Source organism: Chironomus tepperi, unplaced genomic scaffold, assembly GCF_022539635.2.
Source record: "Chironomus tepperi strain 1889 unplaced genomic scaffold, CSIRO-AGI_Ctep_v1 contig_12, whole genome shotgun sequence".
Lineage (NCBI taxonomy): Eukaryota > Metazoa > Arthropoda > Insecta > Diptera > Chironomidae > Chironomus > Chironomus tepperi.
In genome coordinates this window covers 705,679-729,570 of record NW_027226134.1, presented here as the reverse complement: position 1 = coordinate 729,570, position 23,892 = coordinate 705,679, and the positions used below count along the sequence as shown (strand labels likewise).

At 32.1% G+C, this 23,892-nt stretch overlaps 5 protein-coding genes across 5 annotated transcripts; 4 read left to right on the top strand and 1 right to left on the bottom strand.

The window, feature by feature from the left end:
- The first annotated feature begins 1,389 nt into the window (after positions 1-1,389).
- Positions 1,390-3,019, top strand: LOC139088942 (enhancer of polycomb homolog 2-like). Its single transcript, XM_070638307.1, has 4 exons — positions 1,390-1,666; positions 1,725-1,864; positions 1,929-2,525; positions 2,598-3,019. The coding sequence occupies exons 1-4, from the start codon at positions 1,414-1,416 to the stop codon at positions 2,916-2,918; spliced, it is 1,311 nt and encodes a 436-aa protein (XP_070494408.1). The 5' UTR covers positions 1,390-1,413; the 3' UTR covers positions 2,919-3,019.
- Positions 3,020-8,834: 5,815 nt separating this feature from the next.
- On the top strand, positions 8,835-9,577 carry LOC139088901 (chromobox protein homolog 3-like). Its single transcript, XM_070638252.1, has 3 exons — positions 8,835-8,902; positions 9,042-9,153; positions 9,215-9,577. Exons 2-3 carry the CDS (start codon positions 9,064-9,066, stop codon positions 9,515-9,517), a joined length of 393 nt encoding a protein of 130 aa, XP_070494353.1. The 5' UTR covers positions 8,835-8,902; positions 9,042-9,063; the 3' UTR covers positions 9,518-9,577.
- Positions 9,578-9,725: 148 nt separating this feature from the next.
- LOC139088450 (uncharacterized) lies at positions 9,726-12,524 on the top strand. Its single transcript, XM_070637679.1, has 4 exons — positions 9,726-9,834; positions 9,890-10,069; positions 10,132-10,587; positions 10,647-12,524. Exons 1-4 carry the CDS (start codon positions 9,793-9,795, stop codon positions 12,522-12,524), a joined length of 2,556 nt encoding a protein of 851 aa, XP_070493780.1. The 5' UTR covers positions 9,726-9,792.
- A 473-nt stretch (positions 12,525-12,997) lies between these two features.
- shv (DnaJ homolog shv) lies at positions 12,998-14,397 on the bottom strand. Its single transcript, XM_070637919.1, has 3 exons — positions 14,003-14,397; positions 13,760-13,941; positions 12,998-13,697 (listed from the first exon to the last, which is right to left on the bottom strand). The coding sequence occupies exons 1-3, from the start codon at positions 14,277-14,279 to the stop codon at positions 13,080-13,082; spliced, it is 1,077 nt and encodes a 358-aa protein (XP_070494020.1). The 5' UTR covers positions 14,280-14,397; the 3' UTR covers positions 12,998-13,079.
- Positions 14,398-14,829: 432 nt separating this feature from the next.
- nero (deoxyhypusine hydroxylase nero) lies at positions 14,830-15,895 on the top strand. Its single transcript, XM_070637928.1, has 2 exons — positions 14,830-15,018; positions 15,072-15,895. The coding sequence occupies exons 1-2, from the start codon at positions 14,907-14,909 to the stop codon at positions 15,842-15,844; spliced, it is 885 nt and encodes a 294-aa protein (XP_070494029.1). The 5' UTR covers positions 14,830-14,906; the 3' UTR covers positions 15,845-15,895.
- The last annotated feature ends 7,997 nt before the right edge of the window (positions 15,896-23,892 follow it).

The following is a 23,892-nucleotide window of genomic DNA, read 5'->3' as shown; positions in this document are numbered from 1 at the left end:
AAAAAAGCAGGAAGTGTAAAAAAATTTAAAAACTTTTTTCTCTTTAGAATAAAAGAAAAAGTTGTCGTAGAATTCCATCCGATTAAGTAACTAATTAGAGCTTTTACTAAGAGTGGGATGGAAAATAATGTAACAAACTACCTAAAGCCTGACAAAGCACTCGTTCCTACTAAGGAAAAAGTTCCACTTTATTCTATAAATTTTCAAGAAAAATAAAATTTCATGCTCAACAGCTTTGAGCAATAAATCTGTTTTCCAAGGGTGAACATTGAACAAAACGTCCATCAAAGGAGCTATTCTCGTCTCATTAAGAGAACAGCATTAAAACAAACTCTTTAAAGTAAGTCATTAAGCAACTACAAAAGACATCTAAAAGAGTCGTTACACTGTAACGATGATGTATTCAAACAACTCTTTTTCTGCAGAGGTGTGCTGCATATCCATACTCACTTCCTTACAGCTTGATAGACACTAAAAATGCTTAATTAAAGATTAACACTTAAATTTCTAATTTTTCGACTAAATTTCAAATTTTCCCGCACTTTTTATCATCATAAAATTCAAATATTTTTCTAACGGTTATTTACCAACTCTGCAGCTATTCCATAAAAGTAATTTTCATAATTGTTCATCTAATGACAGATTACAGATGATGTTTTTTTTAGCTGAGCAGTTTCCGCAAGGTTTCCTTTGTTGAACGATGAACGAGAATGCTAAATTATACCCGACGGGATATCCATCTCCACAACCATGCACTGAGGCATCTTTTCTTTCATTTGTATGCAAGAATGACTATATAAAAAAAATGAAAAATCAGAAATAGAAATGACGAGAAAAAATTAAGTGAAAAGCTGTGCTTTGTGACCTCGATGCTTTCGGGAAAGCCTCAAAAGCCCAAGACATAATTATACAGCGTGTACAATAAACAGACAGCAACGTAAGCAAAGTGTGACATAATTTTCTCTCACATTGTTGTGGTGATAGATGCAAGTGAGCAAAATCACAGCTGAAAAGGAAGTGAAATGGAAAAATGGTGAAAAATGAAATAAAAAAAAAGAGGAAAATTAAATTACGATGGAAATAGCATGCCATAAATATCTTCCTTGAGAGAATTTTCGACTGTGCAGTTTGAATAAAGTGCATTTAAAGTGATAAAGAGCAAAATGGTTTGTTTCTTCCTTCCTTTTTGCTTGCAAGATTTATTCCATGCAATAACCGTAAATAATATTTTTAAATTTTATTTCAAAGGGAAAATTCTACGAGCATTTCAAATCTCAGATGACCGTTAAAAATTTCATTGAAAAGGTGATTTTTGTAAACATTTACAAATTATTAATTTAGACATATTTAACAGTCAACATGAAGAAATTAAAGCGAAGTATCGATTGTGGTGCTGCATTTAGCATTGAAATAATGGATGACTATAAGAATAAGAGGATTAATGTCAAGAACGATGAGGAAATTGAACCAAAATCAACAGAAATTATCTCAAGCTTCCCAAAAAACTTTATGGAAAAAGAGGAACTGCATGAAAAGCACTTTCAAGAAGCCATTAAGAACAATACATCAATTCCCGTTCCTGAGATTGATGAAATTGACAAAGAAGCTTACGATAAATTATATCCAGCAGATTATACAGCTCCAAAAATTCGAATTATGGTACAACGTAAGTATTAAGTATGTTTATGTATGTCATAATGCTTACAACATCTTATTCCATTTAGCAAGTGAAAAGACAATTGAGTATGATGCTGATTCAGAGGATGATGAATGGCTTGAAATGAACGGAGAAGCTTTAAGGCTTACACATGATGATTTTGAGATGTATGTTGAGTTTCTCGAGAACAAATCTGCTGAAACTAAGGTAAATTAATGGTTTTACATCCAATCGAATGAATATTTTAATAATGTTTTGCAAAAACATACAGAAAGTTCCATCCATAACGGATTTGACATCACATTTCAATAAGCAAAGTGCTTGGATAGCAATGGAAGCAACTTATGATTACTGGCTAAACAAACGGATCCAATCGAATGGCGAATCTCTAATTCAGAGCTTTAAAAAAGAAGATTTAAAGCCTGGCGTTAAGCACAAATTCGATCCATACATTGCATTTCGTCCATGCCGGGAACGAATGCATTTGAGAAAGAATCGATCTAGAGATTATGAGAATTACATCAAAATGTTGGACATTCGTGAGAGTATCCAAGAGTCCCTAAAGTTTTACAAGACAAATGCTTTCTGTGAGAGAACAAAGCATGAGCTGCTTCTGCTACGCTTTGCAACATTCAAAGATCAATATAATACAAAAAGTTTTAATTCCTCTTATCTCGAGAAGGAAGTGCAGACCAACACAGAATTTTTATTGAAGGATTTAAAAGAAAATCGCATTGGATGCGATATTAATAGTACCAAGAGTCTCAGTAACGAGCTTAAAGTTGGTGATTCAGACGAATATTCGATAAACATTAATGAACATGAAATGTTTCCGTTTCATCGACTTACTGACTGTGAATATCATGATGTAATAATTTATTCCATTTTTATATCCTTCACAACATCTACACAGCAGCTAATTTATTCTATACTTCCTCAGATCCGTAACGACTTGTTTGATAAAAATCATATTCCTGAATGCAGCGAACATGAAATGTTTTATAATACAGATGTGGGCGTGATGCGTAGACGTATGGGCAGAGGAGGACGAGTCATTTATGACAGACTAAGCATACCTAAATCCGACATCCCCGAACATCAAGAAGTTGACTATTTTAGTAATATCTACGTTAAGGCTGATGAGGATGATGAAGACTATGACTCGATAAGGTCATCGCCAACTTGTCAGCTTGATGCTGAAGCTGATAATCTAAATATCAGCTTAAATGATATTGAAATAATTTGCAGCATTGATTCCTAAGTGGATGGAATTTATTTTTAGAATTAATGAATTGAAATTCCACAAGTGTTTTTAAGGATTATTCATGAATTACGTACTATGGCTGGGACAGTACTTTTGGGTTGCAGGGTATCAGATTGACATCATTTGTGAATGACCTTCAAGTGCAATGCAATAAAGAGATGCCAGACTGAAAAGACTTTAATCCAACTAATAAGTAACTCACTTGAAAAATATCCACATTCTGGATTCAAAGTGCATCCAAGCACTCTACAAGATTGAAAGGAATCAAGGTAGATGCTTCTTGACATCCCACTTTTTTATATTATTATAATATTCAATGATTATGGTCACAGATATATTCATTCCATACGTATTAGAGTAAGCATGCAGTGTGTCACTTAATATCGTCTATTCGCACACATGAATATTCTGTGAATATAGTACAATATATGAATATAAAACTTCATTATGCAAATATCCCTTGACATAAAAAAAAGAAAAGCTTATTTACGAAAATTAAGATTGCATGGGAAAGAGACGAAGAGTGAGAAAAAAAAAGTTTAATTCACTACAGACACACTACACTTTCTTTCCTTCCTTTGCATTCCGTCACGGTTAATAAAGCCTGATTAATTCTGTATGTTCAACCTTATTATATGGTGTGCTTATACGAGAAATAGAGTGAGAGACTGACTGACAGAGGAGAAAGAACAAATATCTATGAACTAGAGATGTTGACTCGTTGAACTATTTATCTGTATCTATTGAAGGGTATTGAGGCTATGTTATTAGATTCTATGATACAAATTGTCAGGAAATTGGAAAATTCTTGGTGTATTTTTAACGGACATTTTGATATTTGAATCAGTTGTTTTTCGCTTTTTATAGTTGATAGTCCCCTTTATATAAACATTTAGTCTGATTCTGATCTCTGAAGAATAAACATCGTAATAATGATCAAATCACAGTTTGTGCCCAATCTCATGCACATTAAGCATGTGCAACCCTAGATTTGATGAAAAGGACGCTAGAGTCCTTAATATCCCGAACTGGCAGAATGTTTCGAAGGATAGAGCTATCTTTAGACATTCCCTACGCACGACAATGGTCCCTCGTGCGCTCCAGCCAAGGAAGTAAGTAGTAAGTGAGTAACCCTAATAAAGTTCCAAGAATGGACAGAAATGTGTTATAAATTAGTAAAAGTCAGTCAATGTCTTGTTAATGATTTGTTCTAACAGTTTCTTGCGCTTGACTTGGGTTAATGCCATTTAAAGCCTCTCACAATTGACAGACAAACACTCCAAAACTATAAACACAAAGCATATATGTGTGGGGGAAAAAAAGAAAAGCTTAACTGCATTAGCATTTTTTCATTTTATATAGTAGGTAATAGAATGTTAAGATGTTCATGTGAATGACAATGACAAAATGGAATATAGAATATTCATTGTGACATACAAAATAAAATTGATCTTAGTGAAAAGCTTTAAGTTGGAACCGAATGTATCGAAAACGTAAAAACTTAAAATTGTATGAAAAGAATTGACTTTAAGCTCCATCCACTCGATATTCAGCTATTTGATGAGGTTGAAAATGAATATTGAATTTTTTGGCAAATTTTCAATATCCATTTCTTGTTCATCTTCAAGACAGTATCATGTCACATCAGAGTCAAGTCGAGTCATCTGTTAACAAGATTGCGATTGGAAAAGAAGATCGAAATTGAAAATTTGTTCAAAAAATACAATAAAAAGGAGACAAAGAAGAAAGGAAAGAACAACCGTTATGCTTAATAGCAAGAACAAACATGTACACACAATTTATGTTGCGATAAAAAACAAATTTACACAACAATGAATGGCAAATGTTTTTCATTTATGCTACAACTACTTTCCCTCATTTTATATTCAAAGTTTTTTGCTTGCTGTACAACTTGTTAAATTCCTGTCCGTCCACATTGTTACTCCTTTGTTACTGAAAAAAAAAACTTTTCATTCGCTGATTTTAGTCAGTCATTTATTCTTTAATTAAGAATAGCAGACAATTTTTTTGTACAATGCTCAATTCTTCCTGCATTTCCATTATTTTAAACACAGAGTTGCAAAACAGGTGTCTGTGACAGGCACATGCAACAGATCTGTCATAAGCCACATGCAACACCTGTCACAGGTGGCAAGCAACATCCCTCACAAATCACAAGCAACGTCTGTCACAGATCGAAGGCAATGTCTCTTATATGTCGCAGAAAATGTCTGTCACAAGTCGCAGACAACGTCTGTCACAGACGCATGCAACAGATCTATCACAAGTGGCATGCAACAGATCTATCACAAGTGGCAGGCAACGTCTGTCACTGGTGGCAAGGCAACGTCTGTCACAGGTGGCAAGGCAACGTCTGTCACAGGTGGCAAGGCAACGTCTGTCACAGGTGGCAAAGCAACGTCTGTCACAGGTGGCAAAGCAACGTCTGTCACAGGTGGCAAAGCAACGTCTGTCACAGGTGGCAATGCAACGTCTGTCACAGGTGGCAAAGCAACGTCTGTCACAGGTGGCAAAGCAACGTCTGTCACAGGTGGCACGAAATACCTGTTCACAGGTGGCAGGCAACCTCTGTCACAAGTCGTAGGCAACGTCTCTCGTATGTCGCAGGCAACGTCTCTCGTATGTCGCAGGCAACGTCTGCAGGAAATGCCTGTTCACAACCAACGCACAGATTGCAACACTGTTTAAGTATTTTTAAGTGCAAGCTTAACTTTTTATTTCTATTCATTTTTCTATGCAAAAAAGCTGTCTGTAATTGACATTGATGAAAGCATTTTCTGTTGAATGCTAGATGTATAAAATTATGTGGGAAAATTACTTTTTGTGGTACTCTACATGCACAAATTAAGCTTATTCATCCTTTTGTATTATTATGAAAGCTAATGAAGGTGAGGCTTGGCAAATGGAAAACTTAATTTAAAATGAATTTTAAATTTTTCTTTTTGAATTCTTTTTTTGTTTTAAGGTTAAATAAAAATGGAAATGCTAAACAAATTGGGTCGTTTCTGACTTTTTGGTAATCATTAATCTGTTACTTCTATTTTAAATTAAATTGCATTAAAGTCATATAAAGCTCTAATGTAGAAACTATATGTGAAGTAGGGCTTCCCGATTTTCTCGGTTTGGACAAGTTTTCCTCGAGTCACAAAAGTGGGCCTTGAATTTGAACTCCTGGGTTCGAGTCATTAATTTGACGACATTATTGCCTGTTTAGTTTCGAAATAATGGTCGCTAAGAGGTACTGATTAAGTCCAACAGATCAATACCACCGAGTTACTTCAACTCTTATTAAGTTATTCCATTATTTGTTAATTTTGGATTTAAAATTTCAAAAATTCAAAAGATTTAATTTACAAACCCTTTCTAGTAACTTCAAATCTAACCATTAACCAGCTGTATACCACAAAAATACACAAATTCTACGCTATTATGAATATTTTTCTGTGTCATACCATTTTTTTCTGCATTTAAATTAATGAAAAAAGTTTTGTACAGCTAGTTTTTTTGTGTTTAATTCATTCATTAAAGGATCATCTTCCCACGAAAAGGGATTAAACACATTTCATTATAAACAAAAAAAAAAGTTTATTCTTTTGAGCTTTTTTGTTTGGATTTGGAAGAGCAAAAAATGAACTAAAGTAGAATGCAGCACAAAAAAAAAGTTTTTTCACTGTCTGAAGCTTCGTTATATTATTATGCTTCAAAAAATAAATACATTTAAATCATTTTTATGTCACTTAAATTGCTCATAACAAGAATCCGAATCTGCGGCATCAAGATTTTTTCTCCTTTTTATAGCATCAAATAATAAAAAAAACTGAAACATCTCAATTTCGAAACCGCATGAGGTATAAATAAAGTTTTATGCTTTTTTGAGAAAGTAGAACTTTGCTATAGACAAAGAAAAATGTTCATAAAAAATTTAATTTTATTTACACATATAGGGATGAGTACATCTGTGCATGCAGCACAAGTGAAAGAGTTGATGGCACTATCTTTTCACTTCGCGGAACATTTCATTCCTCTTCCCTGTAGTTTTACTTCTTTTTGTTGCTTTTCAAGTATTTTGAGTGGTGCTTAAGAACGCGATGCGATAAAATGTTCATTTTGGCTCATATTAAAAACATTTGTACGGTTTTGATAATTTCAAAGGATTTGAAACATTCTCAAAAAATCTTAAATTCATTTGCCTTTAACTGTTGTATTGTTTTCAAACACTTAACAAACATTTGGTTGATTTTCAACAATTCAAACAGATTTAAAGTTCTAGTTTCATTAGCTGACATTTATTTACTATCAGTGAATTTATAAGCTGTTGTATGGTTTTCAAACACAAACATTTGATTGGTTTTCTTACATCTGTTGTAAAGATCTTATTTCAATTAAATCATCATTGACTTATCAGTGGTTGTATGGTTCCCATAAGCTGTTGTAAAGTTCTAACTCAATTGAATGACATTTGTAGTGTTTTACGAATTTTTTACAAGGTTCTTAAATTCAAAGTCTTAATATTTGCTAATTAATTATAATTGCTTAAAGTTGTTGAAAACATGATCAAACATAACAAGAAACTTCATATTAATTTGTGAGAATTGCTCATCTGTTTCCAATATAAACCTAACCAACAACTTTTATATTAATTCACTCTTTTTATCCACAAAATAAAAGACGAAAAATTCCCAACTTTTTTTTATATCTTCACCAGTTATTTTTTCGCTTATGTTCTTTATATTTTATCGCGATATAATAAAATTAAATTGTAGTTCTCTTTTTTTCTGCTGTAACAGACGAAAAAAATGCCTACGAGCAGAAAAAAATCAACGAGGAATAATAAAACAATAAGAAATTTTTTGAGGAACAAATGGATTCGAATTATTTTTTTAAGATGAAGGAAATTAGGTTGATAATTTAATTAAGGAATTTCGTGCTTATTTGGCTAGTTTAATGACGATAATCATGTTTTAACGGTTATTTTTGAAATTGGTTGCTATTTTGAGGCCTTAAATTTTTAAATAATTTTTGACCGTTACTTTTTTAAATTATTTTTGGCCGTTATTTTTTTAAATTTTTTAAGACCGTTATTTTTCAACAAATTAATTTCTATAACTTTAAAATTCTTTAAAACTATTTTCATCTTCATGGCCAAAATATTCCATTCACGAATATCTTTCCTAGTCATGTCTGAGACTTCTTCTAGTTCCATTCAATAAATGTAGAACGACTTTATTTGTATTGGACAATAAGAATTTTATGAGCTTTGTTGCTGAAATTCTCAATAGTTCAAGACTTTTGGATAGTCAATGGCAATGCCATTACCACAAATAAGATTATTTCAGCATCATTCTTTTGTGGATATGATGATTTTTATATCAGTTTACTTATAATAAAAAAGCATGAATAACATATATTCTATGAATGAAATATGCATTCTGTCATCATCAGTGCATGCAAATGCATTAACCAATTCTTTGGCTTTCATGCTTTTATGACTTTTTCATAAGTTAATGTGCATAATCAAATCTACTCAAAAAGGACTTTTTTTTTCTTTTACATATTTAACTTTGGAACTAAAATGTGCATTAAATGATATGCATACATGCAGAGTAATAAAGTTTTTAATTGAAATTTTCTCTTGACGACATGTGGAAAATTATTTAAAACTCAAAGATGAAAGAAAATTCTTTTTGAAGTTATAATTGTACTTTGGAAGTATATTTTTTCACTTTTGGTACGCCATCATTGCTTGAATAATGCATTACTTACAATAGATTAATCAAAGGAAATGGCAATCAGAAAGAAAATTAAATTCACCACTTTTAGCCGTTATTCAAAAATTCAAAATTTTTGAGCAACTTGATAATTTTTGAATTTCAAAAATCCGTTAAAATTATATTGCCTTTTTTGAAAGCATTGTTTGAGACGAATTTAATATTTAATTTAAACACAAATAACACAATCAGGTAAGTTTCATACACTTTAATTACCATTAATACATACATTCATAACTGTTTTTGATCAATTAACAATTTAAAATGCTCTAAAATCATGAAATTTAATTCTCAAAAGATCCAGAACAAAATTTTTCAACATCCAGAATAGACATTTTAATTTCAGACTAATAATGACTGAGACTGATACAGAGAGTGCACCAGAGTTGGAAGATGAATATATTGTCGAGAAGCTGTTGAAGAAAAGAGTCCGTAATGGAAAAGTATGTTAATTAATTAAAAACATCATTTAAACCAAAAATAAAATATAAAATTAAATTGCAGGTTGAATACTTTCTTAAATGGAAAGGATATCCTGATTCTGAAAATTCATGGGAACCCATGGAAAATCTCAACTGTCCTGAATTGATTCAGGCATTTGAAGAGCAACATAGTAAATCGGAAACACAGAAAGGAAGTGTTAATTTTGAGAAAATAGTTGGTGCATTTAAGGACGCTAATGACATTATTTTTGTCATGAAATGGAAAGGAACTGACGAATGTACTTTAATGTCCTCAAAGATTGCGAATGTTGCATACACTCAACAAGTAATTAAGTTTTATGAAGAGCGAATCTCTTGGAAGTAAAGTGTATATTTCTGGAATATATATTAATATGAAATAAATCATATAGAACCATTTGAAGAACTATTAGAGTCCTATTTAATTAAATTCACATAATTTTCCGTTACATGTAACAATTTTTTAAATCCAAGGATTTAATTAAATCCGGTTAGATTAAATTTGAATTTTTAAAAACCGTTACGGAATGTTTTGCAATAACAAAAGTTTTGGCGCCAAATAATCAAGAATTATTAATTTTATTAAAAGTTATGGTTTAAATAGTATAATTAAGCATCAAAATGGATTCTATACTAAATTCACTACTTCAGCGTGAGCCGAATGTAAGAAGTAAGATAATTTTCAGTGAATAAACATTAATTTTACGATTTTTTGTAGTATGTTGCCAAAAAAGTTCGTGAAAATGCATTTAAAAATTGGAAAGAAACTGACATGATGATGTTTCAGTTCTTTATCGATGTTTTCGGCAAGGACTTTACATTTACAGCAAGACGTTATGATCAGATACAGAAATCGACGATAGATTATGAGGATTTACTTACAAAAATTTATGATGAAGTAAGTTACTGTATGTTATTGATTTATGCTCACTGGATGTCTAATCCGCAATGTATTTTCAGGATGACTCAGAAGAGGATATTAGTGAAATCATCAATAAAATAAAACAATTCATAAATCTCTTCATTAACGAGCTATTCGTTTCTGAACTTTTCGATGGTTCCATGGTCAGCAACTGGATAACATTCCTGGCAAGTGCTACTGAGCATCCTAACATTCCAAAAGAATCAAAAATGAAGGGAAATGCATACTATTTGCTAACTTGTATGTTATATCCACTGACTAAAATTATGTCATGCTTCGACAATCCAGATTTAATGGATCAGAATGACGAAACAATAACAGCAGTAACAAGATCAATTGAGAGAATTATGAACAACATTTCTAGTGCTTTTGAGTATGAGAAATATTCTCTGATCTGTGCAAAAGAATACACAGAGACATTGACAGAATTCCATGATGTCTTATTGAAGAATTCAATGTATTTGAATCATTTCCGATCGATGCTCATGTATGATGTAAGTGCCATATTGAAATTCAATCATTCTTTAACTAATTCAAATTGTTTCCTTTTCAGCAACGTCTAATTTTGGTATTAGCAATCAACAGCCTTTCTGATTTATGCAAAATTGACTCACTGGATGAAGTCATGAAGAACTTTCTATTCACAACTGGCAGCTATGAGGAAACAGTAGTCCAAATCATCATAAAATTAGTAAATCATAAGAACCTTCGACATGAAGTCATTGAATTCCTAAGTACACTCGAAAAATTTAAGGACGAGCATCAGATTCTCAATAACAATGACTGCTATGAAATATTCTTAAATCTTTTCTCAAAAAGCAACAAAACTATAGCAGAAACTGCATCTATGATGGTCAAATTAGGCTTTAATTTCTGGCAAGAGCTCATAAAGCTACTCAATTATTACACAGACGATGATGTGGATTTAAAGTTGATTCTAACATCAATTCCGAAAGCTGTTGACATTAATCTAGAGTTACTACTCAAATTTATTGCTGAGCATATCAATGAGCCGTTAGTTTCACGTCGTGCTGCTGAAATATTCAATGAGGCATTCGAACTGAGTGAGATGAAGAAGGAGACACTGGAATCTATGATAAATACAATGAACTTGTGTAGATCTGATGAAATGACATTTATTATGCTGCTACAGACACTTATTGCCATAAATGATGAAATGTTGGTCACGTTTCTAAAGGAAGATGTCAATTATCTTACACAACAGCTTATGCCAATGATAAGTAACGCATTCCTCGATTATCACAAGCCAATTACCTTAAGTCTTATTGTTCGTGCCCTCAAAAAACTTTATGGCATAGAACCGCTGTCAATGTTGTCAAGAGTACGAGATATTTTTAATGGATTGTACAAAATTTTAATGAGTCTCGAGAATGTCGAATTTACGGAACGTGAAAAGTTAGTTCCAAAAATTTCAGCACTTTTGGAATGTAAATCATGGCGACTTTTAAATGATAAGGCAATGACTGATTTGTACACATTTTGTCAAAAGTTCTGCACGAATAGGACATACAATCACTTTCCTCAATTCCAAAGGTTTTATGTCAATTTATTGAAGCACTTCTGGATGTTATTAGCTACAAACAAGCCACTGCTGATAGATGAAGACAAATTTATCAAAGATACTCGAAATATCCAGTTACAAATCATGGCTGCATTAAAATCCACAAAAAATACAATTTCAGACAATTGCTTGTTGTTGAGCAGTCAAATTGACCTGCATATCTTGTTCCAAGTGAAGATGACTGAAAAACTTGGAAATCAATTTTTCAAAAAGTTCCAAATTCCATTGTCAAAAGAGGATTTTATTCAACTGATTGACGCAATAGAGACAAATTTATTTCCAGAAAATGAGGATGTAAGCTTCTACCAGCAAATGCTGATGCAGAATTTTGTAATGCTTTACAAGAATTTCATCAATTTGCCCAGCACAACTTCATGGGAAGCATTTTTACGACATTATAATCATAAAAGCTTATACAAGTCTGAAATTGAGATGCTTATGACTCAGGCAATTGGAATGAAAAAGACAATATTTGAGAAATCTGTTGCCTTTGCCATCCTCAATATAGCAGCGATGCACAGCATGGATTCGTTCAAGTCCTTTTTCCATGCTTTTGATGAATTTATGAGAACAATGTATTCGGATTATAAGGAACGAAATGTTGCTTATGGCCTTATATGCTCAATTATTTTAGAGAGATTCTCACGAAGTATCAATGATGATAATGCAGATGACATGAATCGATTGTCTATCCTTGACTGTGTTGGATTTATTATTAAAAATTCCGATCAATCATTTTCGCGGAACTTGGGTAAATTCCTTAGAGTCAACGAAGATGCTCTGACGATAGCTGAACAGGAAAAGTTGAATAATTTTAAACGATTGATAAATGAGAATGGAAGTGAATGAATTTTTTAGTTATGTTAAGTTAATAAATATTGATATTAATATATTTAAATGAATATAAAGAGAATCTTTTGGATACAAAAAGTTACATGAATTTAACGTCTTTTTCAAATTTGAATGAATTGCTGTTGTAAAGTTTTAGCTTGCAGTTCAAAATTAGATTGCATTTGTATGGTTTTAACGGTTAATTTTGATTTGAATAGCTGTTGTATGGTTTTAATTGATCAATTTGATAGCTGTTGTATGGTTTTGCTGCGTTTTAGATTCAAATTGCTGTTGAATGGTTCTAAAATCGGATTCCGATTGCTGTTGAACGGTTCTAAATTCAGATTCAAATTGCTGTTGAATAACGGTTCTAAATTCAGATTCAAATTGATAATGCTTGGATACTTTTCCTTAGAAAATTAAATTAGAATTTTTCCAGAATTCCAATAAGAAAATCAAGAGGCAGATGCCAATCAACTTAAAAATCAATATTTTTTGGTATTTTTTTTTATACTTAGTATTTTATTTTGTAAGTCTCAAGAAATTATTTCACTAGTCACAGAAACACCCATCTTACATCCGAAGTCCATTATAAACTTTATTGTTTGAATTTTGTGCTAATATCTCTTTGATCTTTTCTTTCTGTTCATCTGTGAAATCTTGTTTTGGGAATTCTACATCAAATGTAATATAGAGAGTTCCATAAAGATTATTATTTTCAAAGCTTGGCATTCCTTCGCCCTTCTTTCTAATTCTGGCACCAGGCCATGTTACTTTTTCTCTAACAATTGACACTTTGTGTCCATCAAGATGTGTAATTTCCATTGAGAATCCAATGAGTGCATCTTGAAGACTAATTGTTACGTTTGTGTATAAATCATCGCCTTTCCTCTCGAATTTTGAATGTGGCATTTGTTTAATTTTGAGAATTAAATCTCCAGGTTCACCGTCCATATGTGGTTCACCTTCAGCAACAAACTTCTGTTCATGTCCATCTTGTACACCAGTTTCAATTTCCACTTCCAATAGCTTTTCTTCATTTACGAGTTTTACATTTGGACATTCATCACAGACAGTTTGTTGCATCATTTGGAATCGTCCAGGACCCAAATTTCTTGTCACCATCTCTTGTCGGCAATTACATTTTCTTGTTCCTGATGCAGGCTTCAATACTGGCTTGTTTCTTGTTATCTATAAATTATTAAGTAGTTTATTAGTAAAGATAAGGTACACGTCATGTTAATATTAATTACCTCAACGAAATTTCCTGTATACATCTCTTCCAATGAAGCATAAAGGTCAATGACGATATTAGCTCCTTTATGGACTTCTTGTCTTTGCTCATTTCCACCAAAATTAAATCCAAAATCACCAAAGAAACTGGCAAATGGATCCATTCCATTGTTATCAAACATTCCCTCCTTCTTTACACATTCTAGAAATAATGAGATAATTTTAGTACTGATGAAAATCTATGCCTGAATAAAAAGTATTACCTTCTCCACATCTATCGTACAATTTACGTTTATCATCATCACTTAAAATCTCATAGGCAGCTGATAAATCTGCAAATTTCTCACTGGCATTTGGATCATCTTTATTTTTATCTGGATGCATTGTTTTTGCTTGATTCCTATATGCCTTTTTGATTTCATTTTTTGTCGCTGATTTGCTGACACCCAAAATTTTATAAAAATCTCTATCTCCACTAACGATTACTGATAATAGAACTATCTGTAGTATTATACTAATTAGGAATTTGTGTCGAACCATTTTGTGGTCTATAGATGTGTTTTGAATGACTACTTATAGTATAATTAATAAATAAAATCCGACTAACTTCTGAATACGATTTTTCTTCTATAAAAACACGTCAGTGTCTAGTTAGCGGTTTTCGGTACCCGTCAATCGGTTATTGTAGGAGTGGACAAGCGATGTGACTCGATACGTTCTCAATTTGCTTATTATGTGGACTTGTTGAGTTGCGATGTCATGAGAGAATTTAAGAGTATGCAGAGGAACATAAATTATAAGAAATGTATTGATTCTATGTATTATTCATGAAAATAATCATCTATGCCATGGAACAAAAAAGGTTGACAACAACTGATTTGAAATTCAAATTCATTTTGACCGTTAAACTATTTTTCATAATTTTTAGCATTCTTATGAATATTTAACTCAATAATCAGCTTCTAAAGGATTTAACTAATTATAAGACATATTGCAATTTGAAAACCGCTCCGTAAATCTATGTCTAACTAACAAAATCAAAGAAAAACAAATTAATACAAAACGTATACTAAACAGCGTATGCTTTGAGAAAAGTTTAGGTACACATGTTTACTGTGTTTTGATCTGGGAAAATTTCAAAAAATTAAATAAATTTTCATCATAAAGATGCCTTCAGTTACAGACGAACGAGTTGAGAATGTTGGAAAGATCCTTAATGATCCAGCACGTCCAATGAAAGAGAGATTTCGTGCTTTATTTACGCTAAAAAATGTTAAAGGTAAACAAAACATAATTTTCACAAAAATAATCCCTAATAAAATAATATTTTAGGTCCAATTGCAATAAAGTGCATTGAGGAAGCCTTTGTTGATGACTCAGATCTCTTAAAACATGAACTAGCTTACTGTCTTGGCCAAATGAAAGATACAAGAGCAATTCCGGCATTAATTAAAGTATTAGAAGATGTTAATCAAGCACCGATGGTCCGACATGAAGCTGGTGAGGCATTAGGAGCTATTGGATGTCCAAGTGTCATTGAATTGCTCGAGAAATATTCCAAAGATCCAATTGTTGAGGTTGCAGAAACTTGTCAAATTGCACTGGATCGTGTAAAATGGATGCAAGAGAAGGAACAGCTTAATGACGATAATCCTTATGCATCTGTTGATCCATCACCACCTATGGCTAATAAACAAACTGTTGCTGAACTACAAAAAGTTCTTATGGACGAGAATGAAAGTCTTTTTAAGAGATACAGAGCCATGTTCAGTTTAAGGAACTTGAGAACGAAGGAAGCTGTTCTAGCCATTGCTTCTGGATTAAAAGACAGCAGTGCATTATTTAGACATGAAGTAGCATTCGTACTTGGACAGTTACAAGATGAAAACTCAATTCCTTATCTCATTGAAAATTTGGAAGATCCATTAGAGAATGAAATGGTCAGACATGAATGTGCAGAGGCTCTAGGTGCAATAGCAAATGAAGAATGTGTGGAAGTTCTAACAAAATATTTAAAGGATGCAAAACGTGTAGTTAAGGAGAGTTGTGAAGTTGCATTGGACATCTGCGATTATGAGAATTCTGGAGACTTTGATTTTATGTAAAAACCAGGAAAAACTATTTGAAATAAATTTAACGTTTTTTTAAAATTTAAATTTTTGCAAATAATTGTACAATTTTCAGTTGATAATCCCCTATTTAGATTTTTTGATCAAAAAAATTATTTATTTTGTAATTTAAAAGTAAATAAACAAAATTTGCAGTTAAAACGTTAATTATATTGTATTTAAAGATTTCATACACAGATTAAGAATACTCACTCGCTATGGTAATGTTGTCGCAAGTCAGAAATGCTGCTAAAAGAATTCCAATGATACATTTTCGAGCTCATCCAACTCATAAAGCAGAACCAATTCAGACTGTCGTAGCGGCACAGCAAACAGTGAAAACGTCACAAGTAAGTATAACTAAATAGTTTGCACATGATCCAGTCAAGGTCTTGTCAAGGGAAATGTGTGAAAATTAAATGGAAAATTTTATGTAACACCGCAAAAATTTTTCTTTTAAAATCTTAATAGCTGTTATTCATACACAACCATAGATTGTATCTTTAAATAAATATAGATAATATTAATGTAACACGCTTAAGCGTACAAAAACAATTGTTCATCTTCATCTCACATGATTCATTTTCTTATTTTTTTCTTCATATTTTTTAAAGGCAAAAGTCAAAGCTCCAGCAATTGAAGATTGGCAACTTGCAGCACGTTATCGACGAAGAGCCATTGATTCTAAAGAAGTTGATGCTATAAATTCAGGCGGAGCCTATTAGAATCTATTATTTAAAATGAGTTTGAGTGAACAAATGTGGTCACTAAAGGAACTAATTGTTTAATAGCCTTAAACTGACATAATCTGTAATGCAAAAATTATTGGAAGGAACTTAACAGAATAAAGAATTCGAAATTCAATCTAATTAAGACATAAATTGGATGTTCTGGATAAAAATTTATTCATTTTTGAAATTGTAATTTTTAACAGTTTTGTAGAATTCAAAATTTTTAACGGTTTTGTAAATTTCAAATTCTTTAACGGTTTTGTAAAATTCAAAATTTTAAGGATTTTCTAAAGTCTGTCAAGTCAGGAATTTTCAATTTTATAACTCAATATAATCACACAATACAATTTCAATTTAAATTGCCACGGTTGTTATCAATTTGTAGGAACAATAGTATTAATTGTGTTCAATAAAGAAAGTCAGGCATTGATAAATTTCTTCTTAAAATTCAAAATTTTAACGGTTTTGTAGAATTTGAATTTAAGTAAGTCTAAACACAATTCAAAAATCAAAAGCACGTTACTCCATCATTGATATCTACACCTGCAACGTCACTCAGCTCCCAATTAATGCTTCCTACTCAATTACACCGCACTCTTTATTATTTCATGCATTGGACATGTATGATGAATAAAAAAAAGTGAATGAATGAATTACTCAACTTTCATTGAAGCTACGCAAGTTTATGTAATAATAAATGTGAAAGCCGGATAGAAAAAAGGTTCCGGCTTGAAGCATTTAGACTTGTCATTATATTACATCATATCTTTTTGTGCAATTTTTTTTTGTTATTTTTGGAATTTGCCAAAAACTTAACACGCGTTTTGAGGCCAAGCATGTGATTCATCAATGACGAGATGAATATGAAGATTGAAATATTTTGATTTGTTTCGTCCATAAATTGATTGATGCTTATTTACTCTCTTGTGGCGATCAATCGATACTGAGATGAGATGAAAAACCTGAATTATGGTAAATATGTTGTTGCAGTTCATTAAGCTACCAACTTTTCCAGTCATGCAAAATCAAGCTTTTCATCTATTATCATTGAGTAGTTGTCAAGAAGTGATTTGAATTAGACGCAACTTGAGTGTTAATAACAAGACATGCGATATATTTATTATATTCTAATTTTGATAATTATCGTACAATCCATCCACTGTGTTAGAATACGAAGGAATCAAAATTATGGACGAGAAGTTAATCATGTGAATAGAATTGTCGAGACAAATGGAACATTGCCATTACAACTGTCTGATGTAAAAATAGAAAACGTGACTGAAATATTTGTTACTCGAAATCCTGACACATCTTCAATTACACAAAAGGAAATTGAAAGTCTTGTTGATCATTTTAAGTCGTCAAAATATGAAAATTTTACTAAAGATGTGCCAATTTACAGTGTCAGACATTATTCTGAGAAGGCTCGAATTATAAATATTGATGTGGAAAGACATTTGGAACTGCAGAATCTTGAGCTTGAGTGCAAATTTGGAAATGTTTCTGATTAGTAAGAAGTTGTTAATTTTTAAATTGGAAATTTTTTCAAAGCTTGCTGAATTCAGCTTTCAAATTTTGTCAGTTATTAATGAAATTTTGCTGAATTCAGCATTCAAATTTTGTCGGTTATTAATGAAATGTGGCTGAATTCAGCATTCAAATTTTGTCGATTATTAACGAAATTTTAAATTCAGCATTCAAATTTTGTCGGTTTTTATGAAATGTGGCTGAATTCAGCTCTCAAATTTTGTCGGTTAATAATGAAATGTGGCTGAATTCAGCATTCAAATTTTGTCAGTTATTAACGAAATTTCGGTGAATTCAGCTTTCAAATTTTTCCAAATGTTTGAATTTTTTGTAGGTTATTAATGTTGCTGAATTTTTCAAATTTTAAAAATTTAATAAAATTTCAAATCTAGCTTATCCGTTGAGACGCCTGGAAAGAAATTCTACTCATGTGAAAGTTTCAACTTACGTGTCATGACAGACAATACTTACATCACATCTGTTCTCGGCGAACATAAGGAATCAATGCAGAATCACAATGTCATCTTATTCCGTAATATATTTTCAAAATCAAAATATTTACCAAATGGCATTGGAAATTTCTTTCCAAACTTGCTTCATCTATATGTCCCGAGTTCACGCTTAAAATTCATAAATCGCAGAAACTTTATCGGCATGATAAATTTACACACATTAGATGTTCGTTATAATGAAATAGAGACATTACCAAATGATGTATTTTTAGATTTGTTTAAACTCGAAATCGTCTCGTTAAGCGGAAACTTTTTGAAGCAACTTCCACCAACTGCATTCATAAACTTACACAATTTACGCTATATTGATGTGGCCGATAATGAAATATCAATTTTTGATGATGAAATATTCTCATCGAATCTGGAATTGCAGGAAATACTTTTAGATCATAATAGAATAAAATGCATTAAGTCTAATTTTGAGCGATTTAGAGACATTGGATTTATTGATTTAAGAGGGAATTTATGCATTGATACACTGTATTTAAAGGATCATCCTGATTATCCACTGCTATTTGAGTTTCAAGAGGAAATCAATTACAATTGTACACAGCGTGTTTCACGCGATATTAAACTCCTTCAAGGAACCGCAGACATTCAATTAAATTGGGAATTATGTTCAAAGTTGATGTTACCGCCTAATTTGATGAATGGAAAAATGTGCCTGACTGAAAGAAAAATTAATTAACAAAATATTTTTTTAAGTTCCTCATTTTTATTTAATTTATGTTTTTAACTTTTTATCACATAATAATGTTATGTATGTACAGCTATTTTAGTAATTATTTAGCAAATAAATATGAAATTTTTTATCAGTTAAATCTTGCAATTATAATGCAGCAATATTAACAGTCAATTCTAATTTTACAGCTTTATTTTAATGATTAGCTGTGCTTTTCATTATTCATATTACCTATTAAAAATTTGGGAAAATAATTAGGTATCAATAAGTTTTATGATGATTTTTTAGGATTTTTATACTGAGTAGGTGCTTTTAGAAGCGCAGTTAGAAATTTTATCAGAGGTCAAAGTTGACTTGAATTCGATCCGGTTCGCTAAAAACCAATTAAAATTTGCATGGAATTATTTTCCGCTGATATTTGTGGAGTATAGCTTTTAAATTTTCAATCGGCTTTAATCGACCTGAGGGGGACTCAATTTGGCTTTGACCTCTGAATTTTATTTTAAAAATCCTAGTAATTTTGAAAAATTACAAATTTTAAAAATCCAAATTCATTCCAGGATGCAAAATGTTGATAAATTGAAAACATGGCGACGAGGCAGCAGTTCTTGTTAAAAACAGCCAAATTTGCCAAGTGGGTGTCACTTGGTTCTAAGTATACTGCTCAGGCGTGTTTTCAGAAAGGGTTTTTGGGGGTCAAGTCCTTCCTTTTTAAAAAAAAATTCTTAAATTTGCTGGTTTTTCGTGAAAAAATCTCAAAACTCACCACTTCCCTTACTCTTTGCGATCAATACGAAACCAACCCCTCCTTTGATCTCTAACCAAGCCCTTGAAACAGCCATCTCCCGTGATGGCAACATTTCAATATTTGTCGATCCAAGTATATTGTAATTCCATCCAAGCTTAATACAATCAAACAAATCCAAGTGTTGGACTTTGTAGTTTTGAATAAATTCAGCATTTATGTTCCTAGCAGCTAGAAAAGCTAGATAAACTGGAAATCTTAGAATCTAGCTTGTGTTGGAGGAGATTTTCGATGTGATTGAAACTTCTAGGATGAAAGTCATCAGTGCACCCTAAAGTTTTGCTTTTAACGCGGCGATATTCATTGCGCCGCGTAAGGTATGGCTCAAAGTTACAATCAAAAATCCCAAAAATTTTGTGAACATCACTACCAAATTTACAATCCCGAATATCACAAATTGGCTAATTGATCCAATACCCGACACCAGGCAGGTATGACTCTGGATTAGAGTCGAATTCAAACCGAATCAGGTATCAATCCAGATTCACGACAGGCTAACCGGATATTTGAGGGATTACTTGATATGCGCTTCTCAGGTAATGTAGTCAATTTCCAACAGTAACTAACAGCCATGAATCCATAAAAACCCAAACTTCCCATCAATTTATTCAATATTTAAAGCCACATGAATGATCAAAAATGATAAAACTTACAATACATCCTATTCACTAACTGATCCGTTAATGAACACGACTTCAAAGCTGTTTCATTCATCCAAAAAGCACCGCACATAATCCTCATATTGTTCTCCAAAAACAGCACACAAAAGACTCTTATTTGATGATTACAGAAATTAGCCAAAACGGACGAAAAGTCCCACCGACCAGCATTAAAATATCACGGCCGATGAGGACATCATCCGTTCTAATCTATTCCTCGTACAAAATAGTTTCTCATCCCACAAAGTCAATTCCATGTATAATTGAGCAATATTTCCTGTGTATGGATTTTATTCACTTTAATGATTTTGGCTACAAAAAAAAAGAAAATAAAAATAATTATATACGTGCGTATTCATATCATGTATAAATATTACGTACATTTATTACACTATCACTTGCTTCAATGTATTTTTATAATCATTATGTATATTTTTTATACTATCATAAATGATCTCATACATAAGCACGAAAAGAACGCAAAAATTTATTATGTGATTATAATTTTTTATGTATGTATCATTACATAATCGACGTTGTCTTGTTGCAAAGTGGCGAAACGTTGGAATGACGAGTGTGAGTATGTGACTTGAAAGCGCATTTTTTAGGAAGATTTTTTGGATAGTTTAAGAAGTCTTCGCACTTGGATAAACTTGAAGAAACCATTGTGCAAGAGGAAGAACCGTGAAGATCTAGCTGCTCAAATTATACATCACGATATACTACTGTGCGTGTTATGATCTCAGATGCAATTCGTAGGCAGTCGAAAGCACTCGTCCACGGATATCATACTCTAATACTGATAGATCGTACATCTATATATGACTCGATAACCTAGATTTCAATCTATTTTGACACCACATACCCATATTTTAATCAGTAGGCAGATGCATGTAGATGCAAAAAATCCGTCACTACTGTTTTTAATTCACTCATTGGTCTGAGTGCCAAGCTTCCGGTAAATTCTAAATGCGGAAATGGTCCATCGTGCGTCTTCGCCAAGGTCAAGACACAAAAAAAACGCCATATATCAAAAATTAGTGCATAATTGCTGCTCAGATGAGTAATTCTTGAAGTAATTCCTAGCAAAAGTTCCGTTAGACAATCGGACGAACCAACAATGAGCACAGCTGATTATATTTCAATGTAATTAGGTACTAAAACATAACATTGAGATACTCGTAAATTTATATATATTGAAAAAATATATAAATGGTGTCAACTCCGTACGCAAAAAAAAAACTATGGAGAGAGCAATTTCCCAATGAATTTAGTTCCGCAATGCTGTAATGAAATATTTTTTTTATTCCCCTTTTTTGTGGTTTGCGGATTTACTTTTTGTCGAGGTGTGAAATGGCTTGTTTTTAATTTCACGACCGGACAAATTCCTTTCCATTATCTGCTGCAGCCGAAATTCGCTATTTACCATAAATTATGACTATGACCCATATTTCAATCCTTACGTCAAGGTCGAGCTCTCCACACGGTTGATGTCAATGACCAGAAAAACTATTTCGCACACAAGCATTCCGTATATGAAATGAGTAAGCATGCCTTTTTGTTCCATCCACACAATCAACATTCTACGATATTAAGGAATGGAAAGAAAGAGAGTTGAAAAAGAAAGCAGCAAAAAAGAGAGTATAGTGCGTCAACATGAAAGCTTACAGTTCTATGCAGCAGTGTTCATGCTTTTTAAAGCACATAACTTCTTATTCCATGTGACAATAAGGAACAAGTTGGGGAGTTTTATGAGGTAAGCAGTTAAGACGCTTGGAATGGTTAGTCGTGTTCAGTATTGCATCGCCAACTTAGTCCATTATTAAGAGTTGAGACAGAACACAATTAAATCAAAGAGCACAGGTCGGTTAATCGATCCAAATTCGGGTACCAGGCAGGAGTGGCTCTTGCATGATGCCAGATTTAAGCCGAATCGAGCACCAAATCGGAGTCAAGTCAGCCTCTATCTTTGTCGCTTCAAATTCAGCAAACTCTACATCCAAAGGCTTATCATTGACGTATGCCATACGCCTGGTATGAATCTTTGGATCCAGACAGATTCTCGACGTCAAGTTGGAATGCGGTATCTTTCAGTTACATTCTACTTAGCGTCACTGTCACGGCATCCTTACATTAGATTCCAAGCCACTTAAACAAAAAAATTTGGCATCCAGTATGAAAATACAATTTGCTGCATTTGTGATAACATTACGTCAACGTACAATCAGTTGTTATTATTTGTGCCGCAGTAAACAATTGAATGGATAATCAGTATTAGTAAGTATACAAGCAATACATGCTGATGATAATTTTTTAGGAAATGAAAAATCTGGCAATCTTAATCGTCGTTATACTGCCAAAGTATAGATTTATTTGACCTATTTATTGCAAGCTTTTGAACTAAAACATCTAACTGCAGGGTATGTGACCTATATGATTTATATTCTGCATTTGAAACTTGGCATTTAAATCATATGCAAGACCTGGTTCAGTAAAGATTTAATTTTGTTTCATCTATTCTTCTTTTATTTTTGGGTATGTACTATTAGGGGCGTAGAGAGAATTCGTTTGATTCGACAGTGTAGGAAGTAGGGAGGTGGGATGTTAAGTCACTCTAAAACTGCTTAATCGGTGCTTAACCTAAAATGAGTTTATAGTGCAAATTGAAGACGTTATTCAGCAAAATTACTCGTAAGTAAATCCACAGAATTCTACCGAATCTTGTGATTTATTTACTATTTGCGAATCTAATGCCTATTATAGACATATAGTTCCGTTTACTTAAACAGAATTCTAACAAAATTTCCACTAAAAGAAATCTACAATTTACATTTCAAAAGCCTATTTGGTTAAAATTTTGTAATTTTTCATTGAAGAAGTCTTTAGAAACTGTATAATTGTAGAGTTATGCAGCACAATGGTTATTTACTAATAAAACTAATTAAACAACTTCCAAATGGATTTAATTATTCACAATGATGTTTATTCTTCAGAGCTTAAAAACAAAATAAGCATTTGTATGAAAAGGGGTTTTCAACTATGTACAATAAATATTATTCAAATCTCAAATGACCGTTATTTAACATTGCATAGAATTTGCTCATTCAAATTCATTTTTCACATCCAAAA